Source organism: Brassica rapa, chromosome A03 (genome assembly GCF_000309985.2).
Source record: "Brassica rapa cultivar Chiifu-401-42 chromosome A03, CAAS_Brap_v3.01, whole genome shotgun sequence".
Taxonomy (NCBI): Eukaryota; Viridiplantae; Streptophyta; class Magnoliopsida; order Brassicales; family Brassicaceae; genus Brassica; species Brassica rapa.
The window spans coordinates 12753128-12768239 of NC_024797.2; the positions used below are offsets into that span (position 1 = coordinate 12753128).

The 15112-nt window shown below is 32.2% G+C and overlaps 2 protein-coding genes across 2 annotated transcripts; one reads left to right on the plus strand and one right to left on the minus strand.

The window, feature by feature from the left end:
- The first annotated feature begins 2415 nt into the window (after positions 1-2415).
- On the plus strand, positions 2416-4903 carry LOC103860079 (ankyrin-2). Its single transcript, XM_033286353.1, has 2 exons — positions 2416-4287; positions 4321-4903. Exons 1-2 carry the CDS (start codon positions 2660-2662, stop codon positions 4586-4588), a joined length of 1896 nt encoding a protein of 631 aa, XP_033142244.1. The 5' UTR covers positions 2416-2659; the 3' UTR covers positions 4589-4903.
- A 2882-nt stretch (positions 4904-7785) lies between these two features.
- LOC103858397 (patatin-like protein 2) lies at positions 7786-12874 on the minus strand. The gene is made up of 6 exons (XM_009135750.2): positions 12688-12874; positions 12139-12507; positions 11888-12049; positions 8414-8716; positions 8166-8338; positions 7786-8069 (listed from the first exon to the last, which is right to left on the minus strand). The coding sequence occupies exons 1-6, from the start codon at positions 12823-12825 to the stop codon at positions 7991-7993; spliced, it is 1224 nt and encodes a 407-aa protein (XP_009133998.1). The 5' UTR covers positions 12826-12874; the 3' UTR covers positions 7786-7990.
- Positions 12875-15112: the final 2238 nt, after the last annotated feature.

Consider the following 15112-nt stretch of genomic DNA (forward strand, 5'->3'; position numbering starts at 1 on the left):
TTTTGATATGCAAACTCATCTTTAAAAAAAAAAAAGAGAAACAAAATTCTCTCTACTTCCTTGAGTTTCGAAACCTTGAGCTTAAGGGTTGTCTTTAGAGTTTAGGGTTTAAAACAATATTTAGGGTTTAAGGGTTCAAATATCATTTCTTAGCATTAGAAAAATACTATTACATGTCTTTGATAGCATTACTAAAGCCGCTTAAATAATTTTTTGGCGCTTAAGTCCAATTTTCCGATAAGTATTGACGGAATAAGTGATTTTATTTTCTGCTCACTTAATTTTCAAAAATAGCATTAATTAAATATTATTTTAAGTTTCACTCTATAATAGCGTTTATCCAACACTATTATATAATATAGTAATTTCTAAATCATCTATGATAGCAGTTCAGTAAAACGTGCTATAATAATATGCTATCAATGTAGACTTTTTGTAGTGAATTTATTTAACTTGTGTTTTAATGTATATATATTATCACATTTAAGAAGTGCATCTATCATTTAATAAAAATAATCTACACATAATATTCTTTTCGTTTCAGAATGTTACATATTTTAGATTTTTCACACATTTTAGTAAAACACATTCACTGTGCATAATTTTTTGTGATTATCTTTTTCCACAACTTTAAACCAATAAAAATCTAATTAGTGCAATTAAGTTTTTTTTTTAATTTGCAGTTAGTTAATAAAACATGCATTAAAAATGCAAAAAATAAATCTTTTTGAAACAGTTTTTTTCTTTCTAAAATATGTAATTTTATGAACGGAGGGAGTAATATCTAAGATAATACTTGCTTCTACATAATTATATTTTGGCAGATTTAAGTTTTGTTAGTTATACTGTGTAAAAAATAGATTTTAAAGTTGTATCAATTTTTTAAACGATTATAGTTACTATAAGCAACTTTCATAGAAACAAATTTTCAAAAATATGTATTTTGTTTGATACACCTAACTATAACATTAACATTCACATATTAATTATGAAAGTATATTAAAGTATTTTTAGAAGTGGTATATTTTCTCTCAACTACAAAAATTTCATTATTTTTACTTATAACTTGATATATTTATCATGATTATTTTTCAAAATAAAAACATCTTTTCAAATAATATCTGAACTAAGAAAACGTCTCCGATATACGTTACAAAACCATATGCCAACAATCAATTGATTTCATGTCATAATTTCTCAAAGCTATTCATCTTTTTTTGGTAAGAATGAATATGGTGATGATAGTAAATAAATCACTTCTCAGATAATGTATAGGGAATTATTTGGTAAAAATAATTTTTGTACTACTGGATTTATTTGGTATTATTATTTTTTTGATAAAAGTTTTAATTTATTGATCAATCAATAATAATTTATTAGGTATTATTGGGACAAAAATAACTTTCAAAATAAATTAATTGCATATAGTAAAATTTGTTAACTATTAAATAATTAGAGTAATTAGATTGGTTGGCGGTTATAGTTTTGAATGCATTTTAAAAAATATTTTCAAAAATGTAAAGTTGATAAAATTTTAGTTTTGTTTGATCAGGCATAAAAATTGAGTAATCTAATTACTTTATCTAAAATAGTTATAAAATTTAATGGTAAAAACCTAATTAATATTCATTTTAAAATAAAAATAAGTCTTGTTATATAATTAGTATTTTGTTTTTAGTTTAACTTTTTATATATTTTCTCTAATGATTTGTAGTAAAAAATTAGAGAAATTCCCAAGGATGACAATTTTTAAGTTTTTGTCACAAAAATAGTTTTCAATGAGAAAAATGATCAAAAAAGTTTTATTAAAGGGTCAAAGTACATTATTACCCTATAGTTAACTAATATAGACTTAGAGTTTAAAGTTAAGAGGTATGATTTTTGGGATAAGGTTTCAAATTAAAAAAAAAAACAAAAATGTATATTAAAAATTTCAAAAGAAAAAGGGTCTAGTTTGGTCATTTTATTTTTTTTAGGGTTATTTTTGTGATAAAAACTTAAAAATGATTATTTAAAAAAATTGCTTAAAAAATTATTGAGAAACTATTATGATTGGTTTCGGGCAACCATAAATGTTAGTACAACTTTGGGTAAATTAGTACACTGTAGTAAATTTCAACATAAAGAAGTTTGAGAATGACATGTATTCTCGAGTTTTATTCACTTCGAATGTTAACCAGTTGTTCATAAAATTAAGCTAAATTTTAACCCATGAAACTAACATATGTTATTCTCAAATATATGATTTTCGACCATTTAAAGAAAAGATGAATAGTTGTCAAAAAAAAAGATGAATAAATAGATAGGTTGTTACAATTAATTTCCGTAGCTCTTAAATGAAAACTAAAAAGAAGATATTGCTGTAAATATTTGCAAAAACTAAGGGGACGTTAAAAAAAAAGGTATGTTTTAATAGAATTGATGGTACAATGAATTCTCAAAGTAGAAGGATCGAACACAAGAAAACTCTTGAATGCGAGTGACACAAAAGAAACCCAGCGACGTCGTTAAAAAGAGTCGTTCACCATAAATAATGGGCTTTAAGGAAAAGAAGCCCATTATCCCAATCATTTCGAAGTGATATCAAAATCACAACCAATCGGCGAAAACTTACCCCATCCTATATGATCCGATCTAGGTCGTCACGACGGAGAAGGCGATGACAGGGAGATTAACCATGGATCCGGCGAAGATGGTTAACGGAGGAAAGTCCAAGGAGGAAGGCAATCGTAAGAAGAGAAAGAATCAACAAGTAACATCGAGCAACATGGTTTTGAAAAGGCTTCTTCGTCCAGCAAGGTACTTCGATGGTTTAATGACTAACCCTTGTTATTATAATCCCACCAAGCCTCCTAGGAAGCCCTGTTTGATATGCGCTAGTGTCCAACATGTTACAAAGCACTGCTCAATGAACCACCCAGACAAAGATTGTTCTGATAAGACATCAGTTTGTTTAAGATGTGGAGGCTTAGGACACGAAATGGGTTTGTGCAAGTACGAATACACTGAGGATGATTTGAAGAATGTGCAGTGTTATGTCTGTAAAGGCTTTGGTCACCTGTGCTGTGTCGAGCCTTGTGATTCACTGCCCTCTTTGTGGGCTGTGTCTTGTTACAGATGTGGTGAACTGGGTCATACTGGACTGTCGTGTGGTAGACACTACGAGGGAAGCCCTGATATACAAAGTGGATTTGGTCGTCTTGCTACTTCTGCAGCCATTTCCGAGCTCGGGAAGAAGAGGAAACGTGAGACAGCCACACTATCATCACTCAAGACAAATGATGTAGACTCACAAGAAATATCTATTCTTCATGACTCCAACTGGACTAAGAAGAAGAAGAGAAAGAAGAAGAAGATTAACAAAAAGTCGGATCAGCATGTTACTCCCCCTGAATCCAACGGGGAGAAGAATGATGGGAATTTGGAACAACATTCTAAGAAGAATGTTGAGTCGGAACAGAATTTTACTGCCCATGAATCCAACAGGAAGAAGAAGAACAAGAACAAGAAAGCTAAAGGTGAACAGACCCCTGTAGCAGAGAAACCAAATCTTAGAAGTGGTTGGTTAACAGAGTATTTGGAAGAAGATCCTTTCCACAGAGGAAAGATTAGGAGGCTGTGTTCGCCCACTACACCATCGGGTTATGACCACCACAGATTGGCCACTACACATATGGATCATAACTACAGATCACCAAGATTCATTTCTGGTGGGCATTACCCGGGTTCTCACTCAACCACACAATATGATAGAAACCGTATAAATTCATCGTTCGAGTCTAATGAGCATCTCTCGGGTCCTCCACCAAGGCTGTGGCAGCGTAACTATCCTCCTACCTCTCCTATTGCACCATCAGGTCATAGCCACCATCGGTTACCCGTTACACCACCGGGCCATAACCATTGGTCACCAACATTCAGTTCTGGCGGGCCTTATACGGGTTCTCTATCCGTGGAACCATGCGGTGGTAACCGTAGATATTTATCATTCGAGTCTAATAGGCATCTCTTGGATCCTCCAATTCCAAGGCTGAGGCAGAGTTACTATTCTCCTACCTCTCCCATTACACCATCAGGTCACAATCATATGTTACCAACATTCAGTTCTGGTTGGCATTCCACAGGTTCTCTGTCGACCATACCACCACATGGTGGAAACCATAGAGATTCATCCTTCGGGTCCAATGGGCATCACTTGGATCCTCCATTTTCAAGGGGGCAGCCTTATTATCAATCTACCTCTCCCATTACACCAGCAGGTCATAACCACCATATGTTACCCAGTACATATCTGGATCGTAACCATATGTTATCAAGTACATATAACCAGAGATCACCAACATTCCGTTCCGGTGGGCATTACTCGAGTCCTCTGTCAAGTACACGAAATGGTGGAAACCATAGAAATTCACCATTCGAGTCTAGTGGGCATCTCTCGGGTCCTTCAACTTCAAGGCGGCATCCTTATTATCCTCCTACATCTTCACATCATCATCATCAGCAGCAGAACATATATGGTCATGCACCCTCAAGGTATGGTCCGCCCCACCACTATGGAGAATTTTCAGGCAACTATGAACAGTGGTAGCATCAACTGATATTGGTGTTCATGAAATCTATTACGCTTGATGGTGTTTGTTGGGATCAAAGGTTAGCTTACCTAGACCTTGTGTATTTAATTCGAGATTTGGGGCAGCTTCTTGTTATTTTGTGCTCTTCTCTTCACAAGTAGTTTGTGCAGTTCTCATTTGTTTTAAGTGATATGTTTATGATTTTTCTGATTTATGAGAGATAGGTTTTGATGCCAATGCAAGGAATCAGATTCTATAGCTGTTCAGTTACTGAATATTATTTGTAGACATTGAGATGTTGGAACACAGAAATGTATCGTCTAGTTCTTTTCCACCATTTCGTGTGCTAACCTTTGTTCGTGTGATTCTCTTCTTTTGGTCGCACAAGTAGTCGTTGCAGATGCTATGAATTTTTAATGAAAAAACTTCTAAAGTAAAAATGGATCTTAGAATAACCCCTTCAACTATAAAGTTAATGTACGAACATACTTAGTATTTGATGGTTTGCTTTGGGTTTCTTGATGAGCAGCAAGTAGTGAAACAATTTCAGTTTTGCCTAGAGTCAATAGTCACAAGAAGTAAAACCAAGTACCTATCAAAGTAGCTGATTTCAGTTCTAACAACATGAATCCCTTGTGGGATTTCTCCTACTTGATGCTATTCGCTAGACACGATGGACTACATTTGATATTTGGTTATAAAGTCCTTATAAACCATAATTATGAATTCAGTGAAAAATTAATGTGGCTCAGTTCTCGTTGTTCTTTTTTAATCATTATTTGAGTTCTTTAATAGCTCATTACCAAGAACACCAGGAGTTCATTGCGTTTCAGTCTCAGCTCCTCCACTGCGCAATCTACTGAGCAAGCTTGGAGTGCAAACAGTTTCCACTCCAACTTGAAAAGGACTTTTAGAATACATATAACCAGTACCATCCCAAACAATTAGGTGGCTTAAAGCATTTGAAAAAAATGTGACTTTCATAGAAATTTTTTGTTTCCTTTAAAACATCGTCTCAAAGACAAAATTATGTGTCCATCGAAAGGGTCAAAGTTTTTTAAAGGTGAAAATTATGAGACTTGATAGAAGTAGTGAGCTTTACAGAATATTCAATGAAAGTGGACAATGTCCTTGTCCATTTTAAAAGTTAATTGAAAGTAAAGGTATTTGTATACAATACACTATGATATGTACTCCTCAACAAAATGCTGTAAGCTGAGAACTAGACTCTGCTGAGAATGTACCGGTGGTGGCGTATTTGTTTGTTGACTACACTCAAAATGTATGCGTGATTTTGTAACATCCTGAGTTGTGATATATGAAAATGTTTAAAATGATTAATTTGGCTACTTATGTCATCAAAGTTGATTTACCTTTTCCGTCACACATCCGTTTAGAACTTCAGAGTTAAGCGTGTATGGGCTGGAGTAGTGGAAGGATGTCTGACATATCGGGAAGTGATTCACGATACTGTGTAAGTGAGGCCAAAAGCACGGAGAAAGATCATGTGGTGATTGTAGGGTCAGTAAACAATGATTTCGAGCTTTGGATAAATTAACGCACCGACCGTTAGAATGAAATGGGGCCTACGGGCTGAGAGAGCGGGCATAGGTGGCCCATTAGCCATGAGCAGTCTGGACGTTACAAGTAGTATCAGAGCTGGTTAGCCATCTCGGTTTTGACCTGAGAGACGTCTTGAGACCTGTTGTGGGGCGCAACGAGGATGTTACGTTCTTTCGAGAAGGGGTGAATTATAATATACCCGAGTTGTGATATATGGGAAGGCTTAAGAGGATTAATTTGGCTACTTATGTCACCAAAGTTGACTTATCTTTTCCGTCACACATTCGTTTAGAACTTCATAGTTAAGCGTGCTTTGGCTGAAGTAGTGGAAGGATAGGTGACCTATCGAGAAGTGATTTGCGATACCGTGTGAATGAGGCCAAACGCACGGGGAAAGGTCATGTGGTGGTGATTGTAAGGTCAATAAAGATTAACGTTCCGACCGTTAAAACGGGATGAGACCCACATGCCGAGAGAGCGGACGTAGGTGGCCCATTAGCTGTGAGCGGTCGGAACGTTACTGATTTATTTGGTTTTTGACCGCGACGAGTTGCCTTATTTAGTGATGGGTTACTAAGGAAAAGTCTTTTTCCGCCATTCGGGATGTCGTTTGTGGTTAAATCTTATCAGTTATTTTTCGAATTTTTTGGTTTCTTTGATGATGGATTAGTAGATGAAGTACTTCTCTGAAGAATTATTTTCTTCTTTGTTGATGGAGTACTCGGAGATTGAATACACCATTTACTTACTGAGCAGGTGGAACTTAATTACGACAATGTTTATTTGTTGATTGTATTTGAAGTTGATTATGATAACCTTCCTTTGTCACTGCTGGTGGATTAGATTGGAGGTGTGTTGCTAGGCATTTGTTCCAATATATAATATATTTAGGCAACATATTTGCAATCTCAACTTCTATCTATCTTCCTAATCATGTTGTAATATTCACAAAACTTATGGAGAAAATTCTCATATTTGATCTCTTACGCAATTAACAAGGGACTCCAAACCACATTATCCATCTCCATTGTCAGAAACCAGTAACAAGTGCAATACTATTTGCATAAAAGAATGTTCATAAGTAGTTCTCAATATATTGATTTCTCGTAAGTCTACTAGAAAACACTTGTTGGTTTGGCAAACATCAACGGAATGTCTACCAAGAATCAGCAGACGGTTTTGGTAGAATTACTTCCGCCAATCTTTATTTTGCAGATTTAAGAAACATTTTCGTTTACTTATCAGCGAGCTTCCTGCAATATGTTCACTTTTAAACTTTTTCCCATTAACCAGAAAATATAGTTTTATCCTTTAAATACAAACAAGGATTTCCTATCAAAGAATGCATCTAACTGCTAATCAAACGTTTGTAAACAAAGTTAAAAGTTAAAGAAGTGAATTTAAGAAATTACCGAAGACCTCTAATGAGATAACAACACTGGATCAGCCTATTAAAAAGAATTATGGAATTTTTTTGTTTAAATTTATTTTCCAGTTTTTAAAATTATTTGGAAACCAATAATGGTATTATTTTGGAAGAGTTGGTTAAATTGTAATTTTCAAAATATTGGACACTTCTAATTGTATGAAATATATCATTTCCCTTTATTTTTCAAAAGTCATTTGATCAATTACCCCTTATTCTAATGTATGTTGGACGAAGACCAAATTTTAGTATTTTTATTGACTTTATTCAAATGATAGAAGATACAATCATACAAGTAACTACAATGAGCGGCAATCATTTATTATTATAAAACTAAACTTGCGTTAGTGAACCAAACAAGTCATCAATAACAGATAAGAAAAATAAACATTAACAACAAAAACTAGAGAAAGGATAAACTAATGATCTTTTATTTGCTATTTGGCGCATTTTTATGAGGAGATCGCGATTCTCGGATCATCTTTTCTTTTGATAGTATTCCTGCTAACCTTCACAGCCAAAATTTAAATATATTAACAGAACATTTATAACCATGTAAAAATGAATGAATAAAGATATCAAATGCAAAAATTAATGTCTCATACTTTATAAGGGCCTTTTCATTGGTCACTTCATAAGCATTTTCGTTACATCCCGACTCAAGATTGACTCTTGAAACAGGTTTCTTGAGAAGTTCATCTCCTGTCTTGGCGAGAATGTCGAGATTCTCAACGGTAGAAATATCAACAGAAGCAGCATCCCCATTTAATGTATCATCCTGTATAATTGAAAGCGATTGTTATAAATATGGCGAAAAAGAAAAGGAAAAGGACAGTGAGCTGATTGCCAGCACCTGGATTCGAATATAGTTGGCTTCAGAGTGAAGAGCTCGAAAAACGGCAGAGAGATGAAAATCAACCATATCGGAACTCGCTTGCATGAAAGCATCAATGAGAGGAGTAGAGTTGTCGTGTGTTAACCAACTCAACATTCCCCATCCAGCTACTTCATTTGCATTGAATTTCTCTTCTGATTTACGAGTTCCAGTTCCAAGAGAAAGCACAAGAAACCTTCCGTAATCATTTGGTCTTATAGGGAAAAAATCACTGCTCCCTCTTGTTATCTCTTTTGTCACCTCCCCAATGGCCACCAGAGCCTATATTATATATTTCATCCGTTTTATAATAAACTAGGATAAGATCTGCGCCTTGTGCAGGGTAAATTTATATGAAAATTATTAAAAAAATATCGTATAGGAAAATAAAATTTATATTCTTGATCGAATAAATATTTTTGGCCTTTAAGCAATTTTTTTTAAAAAAATTTGTTAATTACATAATTTGTTTTTTGATGAGTTGATCCAAGTTTTTAAAATATTTTAGGTCAAAAAATCACTTATCGCATAAGAACCTAACGTTTAGGCCGAAAAATCTCAGGCCTACTATTTGGTTACAATGAAACTATGGTAGTTGATTTTGTATCATGATTTAAAAATATAAAAGTTAATTATGGTTATAAGAAGTTTACGTTCACATGTCAGTCCTATCTATCTTTAATATTTTTCTCATTTTTGTGTCACTTTTTTCATTTTGGTTATTACTCGATATAAATATTGATTTTTGAGTTTATTCTTATTTTGTTATTTTTTTTTTGATCCGAGATTTAGAAAATATTTAAGATTTAAAATTATTAAAGAGATACATACTTAAGTTAAGATGTGCGCCTTGATCAGAATAAATATTTTATATTTATTAATTATTTTATGTTTTTCTGCATATTATGAAATAATAAAATAATAATTATATATTAAATAAATAAAAAATCAGTTACAATTAGGTAATAAATTGGCGTACGCATATAAATCAAACAACTGCTATTGTTTATTCGCAATCATTTTATGGTAAATAAATCAAATTAATCAATCTTATTTATCGTATATGATATATAATTAAATTTAAATGATATTAACATAGATATATATATATATATATATATATATATATATATATAGTATACTTTTAATATGGATATTAATGAAGTTTCTACTCATATTATTTTATGATTATTTGCACATTTGTATAACAAAATTTTACACCAACGATTTTTTTTTAATGTAGAATGTTTAATGGTTTCAATAGTTTATAATTATTAAAGAACAATTTATATTCCAAAATTAAAATATTATCTTTTCAATATATGTTCAACGCAGATATCAAAATATAAGTATGTATTTTCAAAATTAAAATATTATCTTTTCACTTGATTAGCAACTAAAAAGTTCAATTCTTCTAGTAATCGTCATTAACTGCAACTAAAGGCATTAATTGTATTTTTCCTTAACTACCGAAAATATCATATCAACTTATGGCTTGCTCTCAAAGTTTATAATGTAGTAAATACAATATTTCTAAACTTAATTAAGCCGAACTTGTGTATCAAGAAATTATATTCGATATATAAGCACTTATATTAGGTTACCTTAACTAACTAAAATATCATATCAACCTATGTCTTGCTCCCAAATTTTTCAAAGTAGTAAATACTATATTTCCATATTAATTAGTCGACCTACAGAAGTTATAAGATGCGCACCGAAGATAACTTTGGTCTTATACCGATTTGATTATTTAATTGTTTATAGTACGGTTCAATTGAAATCAAAATGCAAAATGGAACTATGATTTACAATAAAAAGAAGTTAAACTTTTTCGGTTTTCCAGTTAAGTTCAAATATGACCAGCTTGTGATTTGGTTATGTTTGGCTGTCAATTGATACATAAGCTATAAGACCATTGCTACACATTGTAATGCTATACGACTAAATACACAATTTCTAAATTTTTTCATAGAAATTAACATGTTCAGCAACAGTCTTTATATAATTTACTCACATTCGTCAATACTCATTCTACAAATATATGATGCTATGTATGATGATGTTGAATTTTAAAAAATTGCTGCTAATACTAAGATAACTAAGGAGACGTAGAACAAACTATTAGTTTTGCATACAGAGTAACTTGATGGAATAATTGACTGACACAATGCGTTACTTTTTTGACATATTGTAAGACACTATGTTTAGTACAATTTAATTTATCTCCAGGTCCTGGTTGTTCTTATTGTTAGAGGTCCCCAACAGCAAACAAAGCTCCAAAAAAAAGATCTATATACACGATCTATATACACGATGAAGTTTATTACTCGATGATTTTAGGTGGACAATCATATTACACAACATATCAAAACGACATACGATGGGTTCTTTTTTAACATACTCGGATTTTGCTTAAACCCCTTTAAAACGACAGCCCATTTAAAAACGATAGACCAATATTCATGTTACTGTTGCATAATGTATTTCTCTAGGGAGTTTAATTTTAAACTATGCTATTCCTAAATGCTTTATAATTCTGCCACATCAGCCTTTAGGAAGCTTTAAACATTGCCACATAGGATTGGGTCATTTTTTAATTATTACAAACTTAAAGTTATAACTATTTAAAAGATCCTCAATTAATATATAAGGGATATCACTTTGAAAATTTTCACACAGATTAAAAAATGATTGAAACACATTTATGTTCTTACTAAATACACATATTAACCAATAGTATTTGAGAAAAATTTATAAAATCAATGGATTTGAAATTAATTTATACTGAAAGTTGTATTGGAATTTTAAAATGATATCTTTTGTAACAAGAAAAAATATTAAAATAACATTTAATATGAAAAAGAGGAAGTATTATATAGTATTATACAATCCTTCTATAGATGGGTTTTCTTTTGGATTCCATATAACTAGAAGTTCCATATTAAGTAAAATAAAATAAAGGCTTGAGATTCTAATTGAATTAATTTAATTTTTTTTTCATTAATTTAAGGCAATCCAAATCTACAGGGTGACCTAGATTAATTTTTTTGGAAAAAAAAAGTGTACTCTACTGATAGACCATCTATCCAAGTATTCAAATGAAGTTTAAATGTTATTTTATATTCGTGTGAAAGTGCTTGGAATCCGGATCGTTTTAATTTTCCAAAATCCGTCTTTCACTAGACGACTCATGTGTGGTTAATAGTTTAAAAATATTGTTAAGATATAAGTCAAGAAATGTCGATGTTTGTTTCATACAAAAACCGTACTACAAACACAGCTTAACAATCAAGGCCATAAAATGCTAGACTAAGTTGATAGATAATTATATTCCTTTTTATTGTTATTGCATAGTATCTTATTTTAATAATGTTTTTTTGCTAAATTTATTTTATTTTAATAATGTTGAAAGTCTACAATGACAATAATTTCATATCTCTGGTAATTTACCGGATTGTTAGCTGCAACTCCCCCGTCAATAAGATTGTATTCTTTCACGTTTCCGGCTGAATCATGAGTTTTGAAGAAATGGGCAGGCAAGTATGTAGGGGCTGCTGAAGTTGAGATTGTTATGTCAGCGAGGGTTGCGTTCTTGAGAGGATTTTTCTTCACCTAACAGATAGTTTTCTTTATTGTATCAAAAGTTTTGTATATTTGAACATATCGTAGTAACTGCGTAGACATAAAAAAACAAAACAAACCTCGTAACTACTAAATATAGTAGGTTGAAGATGCTTGATATCGAAAGTTGGAATGACAACGTTAGTAAGTGTTTGATGCAACCTTGTATCACCCAACTTGGCATGGATAAGTTGATGAAGGTATTCACCATCATACTTGGGACCAGTCAAGGACTTCACCAAGTTCTTGGTAGCAGAGAACGGGAAATGATTTTGAGGAAAGATTTTTGGGCAGTGCTCAAGGTAAAATTCTTTAATCTCAGAGGCTGCAAACAAGGGTCGGCCTTCCTTATTAGGAGCAGTTAGCATGGCTGTAACCAGACCACCGGTGCTTGTTCCTGCCACAACATCAAAGTAGTCTGCAAGCCTTGCTTCGTTTCCGTCCAGTTTCTGCACATCCATGTATTAACTCCATGTCAATAATTCCATATAACATGTCAAATAATTCCATATAAAAGTCAAATAAAAATATTATATTGCAAATTTGTATTAACTCGAAAGCTCATTATTAAAGTTGACAAAATAGAAGTGTTATAGATGTAACATATAGTTTAGGTAGGACAAATATACCTGAAGTTCCGATTCCAAAAAAGCAAGGATAGTGGCAGGAATAATCCCTCTAATGCCACCACCATCTATGCTAAGGATTGTGACTAAGTTTCCATAAGTTGGGGGTTGAAGAGGTGATTTTGGGCTCTCCATTTGCATCTAACAGAAAGCAATTTATGGATACTTGAGAAGATACTTTGATTGTAAGATATTATGTGGATACTTTATTGTGAGATATTATAGGATGTTAACAAGCTCTATGTATTTATAGGACAAAAGGGGCTGCTGTACCAATGTTCGACTAGGTCTTCATTCCTAGTATATTTTACTCGTCAAAGTAACTTCCAGCGTCCTCCATTTTGGAGCTCCAATTGGTTTTCGTGAACTTCTTTTCTTCCTCATTTGGACCATGTCAACCCTTTTATAACCTAACTACAATATTTTATTGTTACAACGATATAAATTTTCTGGGTTTCGGGGTTCTTGACTTCTTGTGGTGTATCCATATCATTTGAATACATGTTTTCTTCTATTTTTTGTTTTTAAAGAATAGTAGGTTCAGATTCCTTATCATGAGAAAGCACATTTAGTGCACTCTTCTAGGCACCAATAGATGTTGTAGTGTAAATATTGTGTCCCATGTTGTAATGTATTTGTCTAACATGCACCAACAACAAAAAAAAAACATGCACCAACACTAAATCTGTATAAACAACGAAAGCATGGTCAATCGGTCACCGAAGGTACTTATTTTATTCTTCTCGGGTAAAGACACTGAGTCACGAGAGTTTTGAAAATATCGAAGGCGGCGACAAATAGAAAATTACAAAATATATATTTTGTAAAAAGGTCATTACGGTTACAGCCGCCACTCATTACTTATCTCATATTCAATTTTCAACATTCCTACGTCGACCGAAGAAAGTACATATTATTTTTTTTTGTCGACCGAAGGAAGTACATATTACTTGTGTATTACGCGTGAGCCATTTATCAGAATCCGAAAATCCGACCCGAAACTGTCTTCAAACAACTGGTTCGGATCAATCCGGTTAAAGACGAATTAATCTGTTGGACAAGGTTGTTGCATTTATTTATTGAGTTATTCTTGGGTTCACCTCCTACCAACCAATAAGAAGTAGTTATTATATATTCATTATCTTTTAAAAAAGAAAATAAAATATTATTAATGTATATCATGATTTTAAAATTAAAAACAAGTAAAAATAAATAAAAAATAGTACTAATCGCAAAAAAAAAAGAATTTTTAAAAATATTTTTAACCCATCAGTAAAACACTAAACCCTAAATCCTAAACTCTAAACCTTGGATAAACCATAAACTCTTGGATAAATCATAAACTTTAAATAAAAAACACTAAACACTAATTCTTAAAAAAACTAAACCGTTAAACCTTTGGGTTTAATGTTTTTAAGATTTACTGTTTTTAATTTTGGGTTTAGTATTTATCTTAGGGTTTATGGTTTACCCAAGAGTTTAAGGTTTATCCAAAAGTTTATGGTTTAGGATTTATGGTTTAGTGTTTTGCTGACGGCGTTTAAAATATTTCTTTTTAATCTCTTTTTTCTGTGACTAAAACTATTTTTATTTATTTTTACTTTTAATTTTAAAACAATAATATAAATTGACAATTTTTTTTTTAAATACTGAATATAAAATAATTGATTTCTATTGTTTGGTGAACTTACACCCTAGAGACTGAACCCAAGAATAACTCTTATTTATTTGGGTTTTTAATGTTAAATATCCTCAAGTATGTTTTGTTTGGATATAAACCCCTCAATTAATAATTCAACGTATAAACTCCTCAAGTCAGTTTGTTTAACGAATCGATCCCTCCGTCACTTTTGACATTAAAAGCTGTGAATTGCCGTTAAGTATAAAACACATCGTTCATTAAATGACCAAAAAACGTCACAGCTTTGTATATCTTCTTATGCTCAAGTGATTTGTGTATTATGCTTATGTCGATTGTTTTTTTTTGAACATTTTCTTATGTCGTGTTAACTACTAAAGACTTACGTATGTTAGAAAAAAATGTATTGCTATTCACTACTTATAGAGAACACGAGCTTGAAACCTTGTATGTATGCAAATGAATCATCTTTCACTAAAGCCTGTATATTGACTTGTCGTGTACAAGTGTAGTAACAAGATTACAAGAATTGTAAAATGGACCAAACTTGTCCAAAGCTTTCAGTTGCAGAAGAGAAGAGAAGACAGTTCATAACATATATATAAGTCTTAATAACAAAATGAAACACCAAACTCCAATCGCAGACAACTCTTTCACCCTCTTTCTTCTGTTTGTCTCACAAATCCTTGACTCTTTGCTTTGCAATATTGCCACAGGACACACGAAACACAAAATGATTCTATAACCCTCTGTCGACACAGTTAAAACAAGAGTAAGCTACAAAGCTAC

Bases quoted from the DNA above. Each gene is read 5' to 3' on its own strand.
- LOC103858397 (XM_009135750.2), bottom strand. From the start codon at position 12,825: ATGCAAATGGAGAGCCCAAAATCACCTCTTCAACCCCCAACTTATGGA. The intron at 8,339-8,413 runs GTGCTGGCAATC...TCAATTATACAG, and splicing joins CCAACTATATTCGAATCCAG to GATGATACATTAAATGGGGA. The intron at 8,070-8,165 runs GTATGAGACATT...TTGGCTGTGAAG, and splicing joins AATGAAAAGGCCCTTATAAA to GTTAGCAGGAATACTATCAA.
- LOC103860079 (XM_033286353.1), top strand. From the start codon at position 2,660: ATGACAGGGAGATTAACCATGGATCCGGCGAAGATGGTTAACGGAGGA. The intron at 4,288-4,320 runs ATATCTGGATCG...GTTATCAAGTAC, and splicing joins CACCATATGTTACCCAGTAC to ATATAACCAGAGATCACCAA.